Here is a 16865-nt window from a genome sequence, read left to right as displayed (position 1 = left end):
CTTAAAAGAATAAACTACAATCTGTGGGGAAAATCTCACTTATGTAGAACAGTTCAAAGACCAACAAAATTAGATAAATATATTTACCGTGTAAAGACATATGGAACGGAAGAGAAATCCCTTACTGCTCTAAACATGGAAATACTGGTGCGACGACATAGTTGAGTAAAACAGTTGTGACTTTTCCACTGCTTTTCTTGGGAAAAAAAAGATTCAAGATTCTGTTTTAAGGAAAGACCATTCTCAAGCTGCAGTGATTTGACAGTCAGATTACACATTATATTATGTATTCCTCTCTCCCCCTCTGTTTTTGAAAATTCACAAGTTTCCTTTATTCTCTCTTCATTCCATAAAACAAGTCATTCACTTACTACCAAGAACCCAAAATGCAATGAAAGAAATGCACTTCTCCTTAACGTCCTAAGTGGCTTGGACAGGATTCTTTTAATGAGGTAATAATGAGGAGCTAAAGCTCTGTCCTGTCTGTGAATTATTTTAAATGGATACAAAGGAGGTCTTGGGAGACTCGTTTTTCCTCCCTGATTTTCTCACGCTGGCGTACACCTGACTTAAAGACGTAACAAACTCTATATGAGTTTTAAGCTCTGGAAGAATTTAAAAACTGGAATGTTTTGCTATCCTTTCAAAATAAAGGGGTCAAAGCAACTGACCGTGGAACTCCCAGGTCTCCATGTTCAGAGGGGTGTATTTTAATAGCAGCAGTAGCAGCTGCTACCTAACATCAATCAAGCACTTACCGGGCCAGGCACTGTTATGTGCTTTACATAAATTATTTCATTTAAATGGCACAATAATCTTATGAAGGACTACTATTATTTCTATGTTAGAGATGAGGAAATCAAGACTTAGACAAGTTAAGAATCTTGCCCAGTTTTCAAGATTAGTAAGTGGCAGAGCTAGAATTTCAACCCAGGAGTTAGGTTTCATGTGGTACAAAGGACCAGGTGTTTTATTTTTAGAGTCCATCTGAGTATTTGTTAGATTGCTCGCTGCTTTAGAAATTGTCTTCTGAGTATATTAAAGAATACACAAAACAATGAAATAAGAATAGTCATATACTTGCTTTTAGAACTTCATTTCTCTCTCCCACACTTCTCTTTTCTTCTCCCTTAAGTCTTAAGTCAGAATCGAAGGACAGAAGAGTGAAGATAAGAGGTAGGACTGAGTGATTGATTAGCATTTTGTCCATCTGAAAAGAGCTTGCTGAGGTAACTCCTTTCAGAGCTAATTGATACACACAAACAATTTATTTCAGGCCCTGAAATTATCTCATAAAAGTAAACTTTAAAAAAATCACTTTTATTATATCTTTTTTTACAAGAGGTAAAGGGACCTTAAGAGACTGTCTGTTCAATCCTTGACATTATAGTAAAAGTACTGAGGATTCCCTGTAGATCGTAACTGGGACAAAACCACAATCCAGGCCTTTCAGGGCCTAACCTGTGGCTGTTAACAGGCTGTGTGGCTCCTGTAATATTGGCCCTTAATCTGTAACAGTGAGGTGGCCTGGCTCTGGCTGACAAAGTTTGGATCTGAATGAGTACTCCACGTGGATACTATTTCTATCTGCACGTGATGGAAGCAAGGGGAAGGGACACACATTTGGAGAACAGCTAAGAGTGGTCTAATATGAATACAGTTTGTAATGTGAAACACAAAAAAGAGACCAGCTTCTACCTTTAGCAGATTATGACTCAAAGCACTTAGTCCTTTGCGAATTCTCTAACTATTGTAGAATGATTTCATGTTTAAGTCCACTCTCATTCAAACATTTGCCAATTCATAAAAGTAACAGACAGGCTTATCTGGATTTATTTCCAGCCTAATCTTTCTATACCAATTGCCCAGATAAGTGTGTTTAAAGTCAAATATCTACAAGGTTCATTACATTTTGGCTGGGCTATATCTTTGATTTCTACAGAGTTCAGAGGGTTATAGATCTTTTGAATTCAATGTATTATAACTATAGGCTGCAATTGTTTGTGGTTCTGTGATTTTAAATAAGTAGGTGGAATGCCTTAGAAAGCTTGGGCTTCATTTGAAACTTGAAGACTAGAGGGCTACAGTAATCATTACCCCCTGACTGAAACACTCCACTGGTGTGTGATCTGGGGAGTCATTTAACTCTGCTTGCCTCTCTTTTGCTCTCTATGATAAGAACTCATGCAAACATCATGTAACGTATCTAAAGTGCTGTGAATACTCCAGAGAAAGACACTGTACCAAGACCTTTTAAAGCTACTCCCCAGTATTCAAAGGGAGGGGAACCTAAACATAATTTAGGATTTTAATTCCACGTAACTTACCTATATCGCTCCTCCTGTAAGGCCTGCATTATTAATGAATAGTCCCTCTGATAATGTTCCTTGAGGGTCTCAAAGGATTCCTCTAGTCTGGCCTGGGTTTCCCGGATCTCCTGGATCTCATGTAGTAGTGCATCAAATCCTGAGCTCTGCATGTCCAGGGTGTTTGTTTTGGAGCTGGATGCTCCTACAGCAATGCCTCCAGCGGTGCTGTTGGCTCCCACTGAGCCTGACGTGGCACTAGAACAATCTTCCTCACTACCATATTTGGGGCTGGACTGAAAGTTTGAAATTACTCCCAAAGCCTTTCCCCCATCATCCACTTGCCCTTCCTCTAAAGAGTCCTTCAGGTTAGGGATATTGTCTGCACTGCCAAACTTATTCCGAATTAGTGAAGCGATCTCTCTGGGCTTAGAGACCACGGCCCCTGCTGCTGAATGGGTTGCCTGGGAGAAGCTGGAGAGTCCACCTTTAACACTGTCCACTACACCTTCACTGAAGCCGGTCACCTTTGCTCCCACATCCTTCAGACCCTGGTGCATGTCCCTGAAGACGTCCTTTGGCTGCCGGGGGATCCCATTCTGCTCCACCTCTCGGAGCTTCCTGTGGCAGTGCTCAAGCTTCTTTTGTAGTTGGAGGATGGTCTGGGCAGATTTCTGGTTCTTCTTCTCAAAGACCTGCTTGATACGGGCAGCCTGCTGCTTGTCCGCACTGTTGGCAAGCTTCAGGTACTCGGCAACGTTGTCGTCCCGGGCTGTTTGTGCAATCTTGATTTGTTCTGTGAGCTTCAGGATCTTCTGCTGCAAGTGAGCAATAGCAGCCTTTGTGCGCTGAGGGTCTGGTGTTCCATCCACAGCGTCTGTGTGGAGGCTGCCATCAGTGCTGGAGGCCACCGCACTGGAAGTCTGGGCGAGGCTGCTTACTTCCAACCGCTCGATCTAGCGTAAAAGCAAGAGGCGGATGTTAGAAGGAGCCCAAAAGGAGTCGCTTTCCAGAATCAATGGGCCCAAATGTATTGAAAATTTACTTACTCAGCACAGATAGCTGACCTAGTTCCTCCTGTCCTGTACAAGCCCCATCTCCCTCTTGGATACTGTCCTCATACAAGTACCCTTTGCTTTAAGCAAAACATATATATGAAAAAAGACTTGCACAAGATGTAAAGTGGGGGTATTCTTCCTTTGCTAGAGGATTTATTACAGTATTTCTTTAAATAATAAACCTCTCCTACTGGGTTTAAAGCATGAATTAATTCACAAACATTCTACACACATATTTTTGTTTAGAAGCATATCTATGTACAACAAAGTACATCTATATTTCAATTTAGTTATATGAATATCATCTTAGTATTCAGACATCACTGTATTCCAATTCATGCTTCCAGATTACGGTCATCTGAAAATGTTGGCGAGAAAAGGTAATTTAAGTGGCTAGATATAAAAATCCAATTGTTATCACAGTGTCTTTTTATCAAATCATGTCAAGGTTGATGCAATCATTCCCTCTGTTCTATTAGGGGCACTTAATGGGTAGCTGCAGACAGGTGAAGGAGGGAATGGGAGGGTACTGCTGAAAGGGCAAGGATGAACGTGGTATGCTCTTGAGAGTTAAAATCCCAAATCACAAGTAAATGTGATAACTTAGGTAAGATAACATAGACAGTCAGGGACACAGACAGTAAGAGGTTAGTAATTAACAAGTCAATGACTAAGTTCAGACCTTTTGAAGCTCAAATTTTGTGAGTTCTATCTAGCAAAAGATTTTTATTAGGCAAGGGACTCCAAAACGCATACCATGACTATCCTCTGGTATGCATGAGTGATCATTCAAGGAAGTTGAAGAAAAAGACAAATTGTTCAGATTTGAAAACTTACACTATCATGCTTCAAAGCCATTAGCCAAAGCTAAGGGGAGGTCATGTTTCTCTAACTCAGGAGAAAAAAGTCCTTCAAGAAGGCGCCCCTGGGTGTGGCTTGTGGTGGTGAATTAGGGAAGGGTCCATGGAAAAAGGCTTTAGAAACTTACTCTCTGTTGAGTAGTAACCAAAATAAATAATAAAATAACAATCGCAGGGAAACAAAAATTCCCAGTAGGAGTGACAGTGTACAAGTTTACCATCCTGGAGACTAAGGGCACACTCTTTTCCTTGGTTCCCATCCCCATGTTCCTTGGTTCCCATCCCCAATCTGTCACCAGTAAACAATCTGCTAGGAAGAACTATATGTAGGTTACTCTCATATTTTAAAAAGTTGAATTAATATAATGACAATAATAAAACCAATCTGAAATATTCATGAAATGCTGATAATTAACTTGTCAGTCTAGAGGTGCATTCTCCTTTTTTCATCTTGGCTGTATCTCCTCAGTTTTACTGTCTGAGCAGGGACTATGCCGATCTCTAAAACACATTTAGTTCATTACTGGATTCAACATATTACTACTAATGTGAACAGAAACAATATTATTTTCCTTCTAGATGAACAAACGTGAAATACCGTAATTTAAATAAAAGCAAAAGAATAATTTAAAACAGAAATGAATAACAAAAATGACATTATGCTCCACTAATAAAAAGAATATGCAGAATAGTTAGGGACTAGCACAGTAACTGTTTTGTGTCACTTCTCCATCTGCCCTGTTCATCTTTAGGTTCATGCTAACAAGCAGTGAAAGGGCCAGAGGGAAGGCAGCAGAAGAGAGGATGAGCCAGAGTTCCAGATAAACCAAGTCGCCAAGACTTGCAAGAGAAGCTCCTGGAAACCCACTCTCTTCAGTTCCTTCAGTTCATTCTCTTAAGCTGTACAGAGTTCCCATTGTGTGATTTTCTTTCTGAATGGAATTTCAGATCCCATAACTATAGTATGTAATATGACCCTGATTGTGTACTTATGTTTAATAGCTCAAAATCTACCACGGTATAAAAGGAAAGCAATATGAAACGTCTCTAGATCTAAGACTACAAGCTTATGCATGGTCTAGTTTTCTTAGGTTCTTTCTTATTACTTGAATATCAACTTATATGCATTCTTGTTGTCTAAAGAAGTGTAGACATGGAAATCAAGTTTAACTCTTACTCTGGGAGGACAGAAATTGATCATACTGCTCAAAAGATGGCTTTGGGACTAGAATCAAGGTTTGTTGTTGTTTTTTAAATTATTATTTATTTATTTATTGAAAAATAGTTGATTTACAATGTTGTGTTAATTTCTGCTGTATAGCAAAATGATTCAGTTACACATATATAATACATTCTTTTTTTATTATATTCTTTTCCATTATGGTTTATCACAGAATACTGAATATAGTTCCCTGTGCCATACAGTAGGACCTTGTTGTTAGAATCAAGGTTTGATTACATCTCTAAAATTGAAAAAACCTGAATAAAGTTTCAATATAATTATTTACAAATCATCAGTTTAGATGTGTCTTTATTTCCCTGCACAGTAACTAAAGAAATAAACCAGACTGTCTTTACTCTGACCTCTGTCCTACCTGGCTGTTCGGAGGCCCACTATGTCCTTCCAGTGTGTGACTCCCACTTAGAATCATCAATATGGCTGCAAGAGCAGAGCTGACAGAATCCACTGTCCTCCGCCTTGAGAAAGAAAGCTAACCCACAGCTTCAGCAGGAGGGTAGTTTACACTTGAAACCATGAATCACTCGATTACTCAGTAACTCCTCCCAATCTTGGCAGGCACTCTTCTTAAAGAGGAAGGAGAGAGAGCAGGAAATCAGGAGAGGAGGGGAGGGGAGGGGAGAGAAAGAGGAGGAAAGAGAAAGATATATTGAACTACAGAATTATAGGACAGGGGTTGTGCATACTCTCTTGGTATCTTTTGAACTATGAACCAAGTCCTTGGTGGCCTGAACACTTAGCACTGGAAGGGCCTGACTTAGCCTTGAGTTGTGAACGGACCAAGTGAAAAGTTCTCTTTTCCAATAGTCTTTGCTAGCATACTAGGCTATCCACATAAAACAACATAAAATTAGATTCCTACTTCATTCCAGACAAACAACTATTGCAAATTTGAAATGTGTAATTGTAAATGTGAAAAGCAAATTTAAAACCTTTTAGAAGGCAGTACTGGAAAACAGGAAAGGGTTTTCTTATACAGGAAAAGGCATAGATCAGAAAAACAAGACTATAAAGTCTGGCTACATTTAGTGTAGCAGTGAAGCATGGATTCTGGCATAAACTGCTTGGGTTCGAAACTGGCTTTGCTACTTACTAGCCATGTGACATTGGGCAAGTTATTTAACCTCTGTCTATATCCATTTCATCAACTGTAAAATATGGATAATATTAATGCCCATTTTCCAAAGACTGTTGTGAGGATGAAGTGAGTCAATGAACATAAAAGCTCTCAAAACAGTACCAGGCACAGTGTAAGCTGTTAGTACTGGCTATTATTTTTGTACCATGTAAGTGGTTCTTTTTGAAAAATTCAAATATTAAAAGATTCCAGAATATACTTCCTTCCAAGATCTTTCACATTTCAGGCATAAACTAGGGGATATGAAGAGCTTGAACCAAAGGAATAATGTACTTCAACATTACATGAAGTAACAATAGTCATCTTTCTTGACAGTTGGTCTTGTGGCTCGGCAGCTGGTTGCCTAATCTTCCAGTTCTCACAGTAACCCTACAAAGTAGACACTGTTATCACTAATTTACAAGTGAACTGACTGTGAGGTGCCTCCTACTACCTTATCACTTGGCAATTTGACAACAGCAGCAGCAATATCACCTTCACAACAGGGTTTCCTATGACCATATCCCCTGAAGGGCTTTCAAATCTAATCATACCCACTAAATAGCAAGCAGCAGCCCACTTATTGCTGAGGTTAGAATTAATTTGTATAGGAAAAGCTAGGACCAAAAGTCAGTCAGTTAAACATATTTTGACTACTTATTATAAGTTAGGCAATATGCTACAAGTCTAGAGATATGGTCAGAAGCCACAATTAATATCTAACTATTGCTATAACAAGCAGACTATACTGCTTTGTTTGTACTTTGTCTCCTACTATTAAGAATTCATTGTTGAAATTATCTATTCACTGATCTGAATTAACTGACCAGAAAACAGCCCAAGAGAAAGTTTTCAACAGCTATACCTCAAAACACTGATTAATCAAGGACAGAACTGGAGCCATCTACGGCAGAGTTTTGATAAAGCTTTATAATGGCTTTCAATTTTTCATGTGCAAATATATTAAAGATCTGTCAACTTTCTCTAAGTGGATTAAAGTGTTAGAACACGGCAGGACCCAGCTCTTAGAACAGTCATATATAAAGGCAACACGGTGGAAAGGGCACTTTCAAGAGTAAAAGGACCTGGTTCAAACCTGACTCTGTCACCTCACAACTGTGTGTCTCTGGGCCATCTACTAGTTCTCTTTGAGCCTAAGTTTTCTCTTCCATACAATGGGGCTATCATTTTCTCATGAGATTATTTGAAAAGATGTTAAATGTGTGTTATGCCTGCCAAGCAAGGTAAGCATTCAAGAAGTTACCTTTTTCTATTCCTTACCTGGTTCATTACTCAAAATCCAAGATATGTGTATCTGTAGCTAAAAAAGATTCAGAAATCCCTGACTTGACATTGCTATCTTCAATAAAAGCCACAGTCCCATTCTGCTTACTTAGTATGATGAAGTCATCTTATCTATGCTTTATAGAGTATTGTCTCTCTCAGGCAATCTCATACTCTGCACATTAAATAATCCATATCTTTTCTGAGAAAATGAAGAAGGAATTTTACAATAAAAGAAGAAGGGGGTAGAGAGTGAGGAAGTCTTTGTAGTTAATCTGAAAACAAATACAAGCTTGACTATTTTGGTTTTTTTGAAAGTGTATCTTTTCCAAAGCCAATTTCACAGAATGGGTTGTGCCGTCGCCTGTGCAAGTTGATGCTGGGGCACCTGCAGACCACTGTTCTGCCAAATATTTTCTCAGAGATACAGTGGCCATGTTTCGAATCAAAATTGGAGTGTATGGTTCAATTCAAGTACACTTAGTGGGGGCAATAAGATAGAATATTTGATTTTGGGGAGACCACTCCCCAAATCCAATACAAATGGTAATCCCTAGAGATTCTTAATCTTGGCCCTAAGAACCACACAGGAATCTACCTTCTAATCGATAATAAACATGAAGAGGCTCTGGTTGGTCTTACAAGCTTTTCTTCTTCTGCCAGGCGGATGGTGTTGAGGATATAAAACACAAGAAAGAGCCCTGCCTTAGGTGTTACACAGCTCTGGATCTGAATTTTGCATCATCTCCTTCAGGCTTGCCTCTCCACCTCCCCCATGCCTCATCCCTAACGAAAAGAAAAGAAACCCCACAGTCTATCAGCACTTTGTGAAGAAAATATACCTTAATCATGACAGTGTTTTTTCCACCCATCTCCCCAGTCTCACTGTAGAAACAAACGCCCTTCCCTCCTCACAGTCAGTCAGCACAACTCTGTTGAGCAAATTTCTCCTATGCGATTCTGACCGACGTTGAGTTTGCCATGCTGTGAAATGGAGCGGAGATCTCAAGTGGGTGTATTAGAAAATAAAAATAGACTAAATTCCACTAGCCCACAGCAAGCAAGCCTTTTCTCTAAGCATTCCATATTCTGCTTTGGACCTAAAATCAAGATTCAGGTCATAGTCTAAAAAACAGGCCTTTTCAGTTGTCATAAAATTTTTTCTTAATTTGATAAATAATTCTTATACAGACCGAAGTGTTTCCTATAAGTTCTAGGAATCACCTTTGCACTTTTTTTACACAGAACTTTGGTACATGAAACAACCCCAGGTTCTATGGAGATGTGTCTGGATCACCACAAAGGGGAATAGTGAAGCCAGTGAGCAGGGCTTCTGGAACCCTGATTACCTCTTCTTTCATTTATTTTATATGGGTATCCTGGGAAATTTTTGCTTAGAAAAAGAAAAGGAAACAATGTTTTATCGCTTATTTTTAAAAAGTTTGACAGGGATGCAAGGATGGTTCAACATCTGCAAATTAATCAATGTGACAGACCACTCTAACAAAATGAAGGATAAAAATCATGTGATAATCTCAATAGATGCAGAAAAAGCATTTGACAAGATTCAACACTCATTTTTGATAAAGAATTCTCAATAAAATGGGTATAGGGCTTCCCTGGTGGCGCAGTGGTTGAGAGTCCGCCTGCCGATGCAGGGGACACGGGTTCGTGCCCCAGTCTGGGAAGATCCCACGTTCCGCGGAGCGGCTGGGCCGGTGAGCCATGGCTGCTGAGCCTGCGCGTCCGGAGCCTGTGCTCCGCAACGGGAGAGACCACAACAGTGAGAGGCCGGCGTACCCCCCCCCACACACACAATAAATAAATAAATAAATAAATGTTTAAAAAAAATAAATAAATAAAAATAAAATGGGTATAAAAGGAGCATATGTCAATGTAATAAAGATCATATATGACAAACCCACAGCTAACATCATACTCGATGATGAAAAATAGAAAGCTATCTCTCTAAGATCAGGAACAACACAAAGATGCCTACTCTCACTATTCTTATTCAGCATGACATTGGAAATCCTAGCCAGACAATTAGGCAAGAAAAAGAAATAGAAGGCATCCAAATTGGAAAGGAAAAAGTAAAACCATCACTATTTGCACATGATATGATTTTAAACACAGAAAATCCTAAAGATTCCAAAAAACTACTAGAAATAATAAACGAATACAGTAAATTTGCAGGGTACAAAATCAGTATTCAAAGATCTGCTGCATTTCTATGCACTAATAATGAACTAGCAGAAAGAGAAAATAAGAAAACAATCCTATTTTCAATCACAACAAAAAGAATAAAATACCTAGGAATAAATTTAACCAAGGAGGTTAAAGACCTGTACACTGAAAACTATAAGGCGTTGTTTAAAGAAACTGAAGAAAACACAAAGAAATGCAAAGATATTCCACACTCATGAACTGAAAGAATTAACATTGTTAAAATGTCCATACCACCTAAAGCAATCTACAGATTCAATGCAATCCCTACCCCAATCTCAATGACATTTTTCATAGAAATAGAACAAAAAATCCTAAAATTTGTACGGAACCACAAAACACCCTGAATAGCCAAAGCAATCCTGAGAAAACAGAACAAAGCTGGACATATCACACTCCCTGATTGCAAATTATAATACAAAGCATTCACAATAAAAACAACATGGTACTGGCAGAAAAACAAACATACACATCAATAGGACAGAATTGAAAGCCCAGAAATTAACCCACAATTAATTTATGACAAAGGAGCAAACAACATACACTGGAGAAAGGACAGTCTCTTCATTAAATGGTGTTGGAAAAACTGGACAGCCACATGCAAAAGAATGAAACTAGACCACTATCTTACACCATACACAAAAAATTAATTCAAAATGGTTTAAAGATTTGAAAGTAAGACCTGAAACCATAAAAATCCTAGAAGAAAACATAGGCCTTATAGTCTAACATGGGTCTTGCAATATCTTTCTGAGTATGTCTCCTCAGGGAAGGGAAACAAAAGCAAACATAAACAAATAGCCCTGCATCAAACTAAAAAGCTTCTGCACACCAAAGGAAATCATCAACAAAAGACAACCTACCAAATGGGAGAAAACATTTGTAAATGATATGACCGATAGGGGGTTAATATCTTTTTTTTTTTTTTTTGTGGTATGCGGGCCTCTCACTGTTGTGGCCTCTCCCGCTGCGGAGCACAGGCTCCGGATGCGCAGGCTCAGCAGCCATGGCTCACGGGCCCAGCCGCTCCGCGGCATATGGGATCCTCCCAGACCGGGGCACGAACCCGTATCCCCTGCATCGGCAGGCGGACTCTCAACCACTGCGCCACCAGGGAGGCCCGGGGGTTAATATCTTATAAAGAACTCATACAACTCTACAATAACAACAACAAAATACAAACAATCTGATTAAAAAATGGGCAGAGTGGGACTTCCCAGGTGGCACAGTGGTTAAGAATACATCTGCCAATGCAGGGGACACGGGTTCCATCCCTGCCTGGTTCAGTAAGATCCCACATGCCGCGGAGCATCTAAGCCCGTGTGCCACAATTACTGAGCCTGCACTCTAGAGCCCACGAGCCACAACTACTGAGCTTCATGCTGCAACTACTGAAGCCCACATGCCTAGAGCCCATGCTCCACCACAAGAGAAGCCACCGCAATGAGAAGCCTGTGCACCGCAACAAAGAGTAGCCCCCACTTGATGCAACTAGAGAAAGCCCGCACACAGCAGGGAAGACCCAACACAACCAAAAATAAATTAAAAAAAAAAAAGTTAAAAAAAAAAATGGGCAGGGCTTCTCTGGTGGTGCAGTGGTTGAGAGTCCTCCTGACGATGCAGGGGACACGGGTTCGCGCCCTGGTCCGGGAAGATCCCACATGCTGCGGAGCGGCTGGGCCCGTGAGCCATGGCCGCTGAGCCTGCACGTCCGGAGGCTGTGCTCCGCAACGGGAGAGGCCACAACAGTGAGAGGCCTGCATACCGCAAACAAAACAAAACAAAAACAAACATATAAAACCCATGTGTGGATAAGCCAATCTGTAAAACTGCCACCAATGAGTTCCCCTTTACAAGTTAATTCCCTGCAAATACTTTTATGACACAGTCTAATTAAGACAAAAGATTTCTAAGCCTCAGCTTAATCCTATTTATTTCAAGCAATTCTGATAAAACAAAATTCTAAAAAGCAATGAAAGAATTTGGAAAGCTCCATGGGTTTGTGATAATCTGGCTGTCTCTGAACTGGCTACTGTTAGGCTTGTTAGCTTGTGAAGAGTAAAGGCTCTAAGTAGGGGCTGTCCAAACTGTATATCCCCAATTCCATTTTATGGCTTAATTACTCTTCTTTCTCTTAAAATGGTCTTAAATATCATTTATTTGCTAACGGCTTCCAAATGCATACCGCAGCCCATACTTCCCTTAACTCTAGACTCATATATCCAACTACCTATGTCTAACAATCATTTCAAATTTACTATGTACAAAACTGAGTTCCCAACATCCCGCAAACCTGCTTCCCCTGCAGTCTTTCCCATCTCAGATAATGGCTACTTCACTGATCCATGGGATCAGATCCAAAGCCTTAGTGTCATCTTCGACTCCTCTTTCTTTCTCATACCTTACCCAGTTAACATTAATAAAGATAGATGCTAATACATATAGTATAGTACTTACTGTGTGCCAGGCACTGTTCTAAGTTCTTTTTCAGTTTAGTAAATTGTTCAATTCTCACAATGAAACTACAAGATGAGTATTATTATTATCTCTATTTTATAGCTAAGAAAACCAAAGCATAGAGAATTTAAGTTGTCCAAGATCACAAAGTAAAGAAGTGGCAAAGCCAGTGTTTGTACCCAGATAGTCTGGCTACAGAGTCTGCGTTGTTACCCCCTATGCACACTACATTGCCCCAGCAAAATGTTTTGGGCTCTACTTGCTAAAGAGATGCAGAATCTGACTACTTCTCACTATATCTCAACTGCTGCCACCCTGGTGTAAAACACTATCAGCTCTTGCCTGGACTACAGCAATGGTCTCCTACACTATTATTGCAATAATATTTTTATAATCAATTATATGAAGAGCAGCCAGAGTGGTCCTTTAAAATGTAAGTCAGATCACAATAGTCTTTTACATCTAAAACTTTCCAGTGGCTCCATAACTCAGTCAGAGTAAAAGCCAAAGTCCTTACAATGGCCTAAGTGGCTATGATCTGGCACCTGCCCCACATCTATAATCTCTCTGACTGCACCTCCTACTACTTACTCATCCCTTCACTCCACTGCCACAAGCTACAATGGCTTCCTTGCTACTCCTAGAATGTGCCAGGCATGCACCATTTCAGTGCTTTTTCACTTCGTGTTCCTTCTGCCTGGAACGCCCCTCCCCAGACACCTGCATGGCTTACTCTATCTACCTCTTTTAAGTTTCTGCTCCAATGTCACCTTAGTAGTGAGGTCTTCCCTGACACTGTATTTAAAATGACAACCTCTGCTTCCATTATGAACTCCCTATTCTAGCTCCCAGACTTCTTTTCTCTACATAGAACTTTTTACCTCATGACATATATTTTGATATCTATCAACAAAAACTAGAATGTAAAGTCCATGAAGGTAGTGATTTTTGTGTTTTGTCCACTTCTGTTTCTCTAACACCTAAAACTGTGCATAGCACTTAGTAGCTGCTTAAATGTTTCCCGAATGAATGAAATTATTTCCTATTCACTTATCTATTCAGAAACTATTTTGGGTACTGGCTATTTACAATTCTCTTTTATTACAACCTAAAGTGTTTTTGTTTACTGTAATACCAAGAGGTCTTAACAAGGTTATTTATAACTTTATCTGCATTATAATAGGATAGTATTAAATCAGAGACTGACTTCTAATGCTCCTTGAAATATCTTACCGTCATACATTAAGAATATTTGGCTCACTATGGAAAACCATGTGGAGGTTCCTCAAAAAAACTAAAAATAGAGTTGCCATATGATCCAGCAATCCCACTCCTGGGCATATATCCAGACAAAACTATAATTCAAAAAGACACATGCACCCCAGTGTTCATTGCAGCACTATTTACAATAGCCAAGACATGGAAACAACCTAAACGTCCATCAACATATGAATGGATAGGAAGATGTGGTACGTATATACAATGGAATACTACTCAGCCACAAAAAGAATGAAATAATGCCATTTGCAGCAACATGGATGGACCTAGAGATTATCATACTAAGTGAATTAAGTCAGAAAGAAAAAGATAGTGTATGATATCACTTATATGTGGAATCTAAAATATGACACAATTGAACCTAGCTACGAAACAGAAACAGACTCACGAATATAGAGAATAGACTTGTGGTTGCCAAGGGGCAGGGGGTTGGGGGAGGGATGGAGTGGGAGGTTGGGATTAGCAGATGTAAGTTATTATATATAGAATGGATAAACAACAAGGTCCTACTGTGTAGCACAGGGAGCTATATTCAACATCCTATGATAAACCATAATGGAAAAGAATAATAAAAAAAATGTCTATATATGTATAACTAAATCACTTTGCTGTACAGCAGACATTAACACAACACTGTGAGTCAACTATCTTCAATAAAAATTTTAAAAAAATATTTGGCTCAGACATCAGATATTTTTCAATTCGAAAGGCTTATGAATTAAATGCCCAACATTATTACTTTCCTATGTGAACTATTTGAACATTTCTAGGATTGTCTCACTAGGTTTATTCCTCAGATAGGTATCTTTTGAGGCTATGAAAGTTCAAGGTTCAATCTGCTTTATATGTAAACCTGATGATGATGGTGATAGTCTTAAATGTACTAGTAATTGAATGTTTACTATGTACCTGGTGTTGCTGTAAGTGCTTTGCTTATATTTACCTAGTTAACCCTCAAAACAACCTTAGGAAATACATGCTATTGTAGTCCCCAATTTTACAGCTGAGGAAACTGAATTAGGAGAAGTTAAGTAACAAGGTCACACAACGGTAAGCAGCAGGGCCAGGACTTAAATCCCATAGGATTTGGCTTCAGAGTCCTTGTCCTTAACTACTTCCCTATAATGCTTTTCATAACAGCCATGATTACCACCAGTTGGATCAACATAAAAAGGAGGCATTGATGATTTCTACAAAGTCAGACTCCAGGTGGGAATCCCATATTTAGGATTACAACTCCCTTCCTAAAGTCTATTAAATATATATATTATATATATGGAGCATGAAGTGAGGTACTACTGGAGCTATCCAGATAGTAGTAGTACGGCACTGTCCAAAAGCAGCTAACATAAAGGGAAGTATAGGCAAAAAGTAATTTAACATTTCCATGATCTTTAAAAACTGATGACTCTCAAGATATTAGATAGTTTACATAGCAGGTATTTAAACAAACTTTATATGTGTATCTGTTTTATTCTACTGTACAAAAAAGCAGCTATGTTCTCAAAATTAAGTACAAATTCTAAGAAAGGTAATAGCCTACAGTATCACTTGTCAAAGATTTTATATATTTTTTAATGAACAGAATTGATCTGAGAAGAGTTTATCAAGAGTGCAATAATGGGGGCTTCCCTGGTGGTGCAGTGGTTGAGAGCCCGCCTGCCGATGCTGGGGACACGGGTTCGTGCCCCTGTCTGGGAGGATCCCACATGCCACGGAGCGGCTGGGCCCGTGAGCCATGGCCGCTGGGCCTGCGCGTCCGGAGCCTGTGCTCTGCAATGGGAGAGGCCACAACAGTGAGAGGCCCGCGTACCGCAAAAAAAAAAAAAAAAAAAAAAAAAAAAAGAGTGCAATAATGATCTGTCCCTCTGTTTAAATAAATTTATCTTTAAATAATTTTTATTTAGTTGCAAGTAATCAAATCATGTTAGAACTACAGTCATTCTTTTGTGATATAATGTTTAGAGTTGCTTAGATTTTTCTCATTCAAGATCTGTAACGACAATGGATGCTATATAAACCAACGTTCTCAAATAGAATACAAGGGATACAATCTATTTCATATTTCCAAGTTATAATGGGATAACTATGACTAAAAGAAAGGTCTAAATTAAACACATCTATAAAAAAATAGAATAAATATGTGACTGGTATGAATTTCAGAGGGTAGTCCAATTGTCTCTCAGGTTTTTAAATGGAGGTATCTATAACTCCTAAAAGGGGTAAGAAATCACTGAAATTCAGGCCTCCAAAGAATGAAAATCCATACATACAAATATTAACTGAGATATTAAGAAGGAAATTCAACTTTTTAAAGATGTCTGAAAAGACAAATTGAATGCTTAAGCCTCTGTGAAAGAATTACTTAAATGGGAAGGAGCCAACCTTCATAACTTGTTTCTGCATTTCTACACTCTGCTCCCTGGGGGGAGGCTTGCTCAACTGTGGACAGTGCTATCCTATTAGGGAGCACTAGGAAATATGTGGGTCACGCCTCCTGCGACGCACAGTCTTACCCAGTCTTAAACGCCAATAAGTGACCTCACTGAAAAAAGTACTGCATGGATTCTAGAATTATTCCAGAGAATGGGGAAAGAGGAGACATAGAGAACAAGATCAGCTATGAATTCTAGTCCTTCCTGTCTTGGTCAATTCTTTCACGTGTGATAAGCAACAGCAAGCTTTCAGTTTTTCTGATAAATTACAAATAAAGTAAAAGTAAAAAAGTATATGATGAAAATGACTAGCTTAGGGATTTTGCATATGAAAGGAAGAACTTTTCTACTATGTAGGTAGAAAAGTTGTATGTAGGTATCTATAAGGTACAAATGTAGGACAGCCTAGAGAAAATCAGTAGATAGATGGACATCATGGTGCTATGAGACTAAGGAACCAGGGTGTAGAAAAGATCAAGGCTTCTACTATTTAATTAATTTTGCAATTATCCTTTGTTCTTCTTATCTAACATATTGAATAAAGGTGGAATCCCTGCTCTCAAGAAACACATAACCTAGTTGGTGAGACACAGAAATGAAACAC

General features: G+C 39.1%; 1 protein-coding gene across 3 annotated transcripts in view; it reads right to left on the bottom strand.

The window, feature by feature from the left end:
• The window catches only part of TMCC1 (transmembrane and coiled-coil domain family 1), a gene marked incomplete at its 5' end in the record, with an annotated part of 154764 nt that overhangs the window by 16396 nt on the left and 121503 nt on the right, over positions 1 to 16865 (bottom strand). For all 3 annotated transcript variants that reach the window (XM_079712478.1, XM_079712480.1, XM_079712479.1), the window contains one exon: positions 2328 to 3262. In XM_079712478.1, the coding sequence (XP_079568604.1) occupies positions 2328 to 3262 (935 nt within the window). The remainder of the gene's footprint in view (positions 1 to 2327; positions 3263 to 16865) is intronic.

Source organism: Hyperoodon ampullatus, assembly GCF_949752795.1.
Source record: "Hyperoodon ampullatus genome assembly, chromosome: 10".
Lineage (NCBI taxonomy): Eukaryota > Metazoa > Chordata > Mammalia > Artiodactyla > Ziphiidae > Hyperoodon > Hyperoodon ampullatus.
The sequence above is the reverse complement of the archived record's forward strand: the minus strand, read 5'-3'. Positions and strand labels throughout refer to the sequence as shown.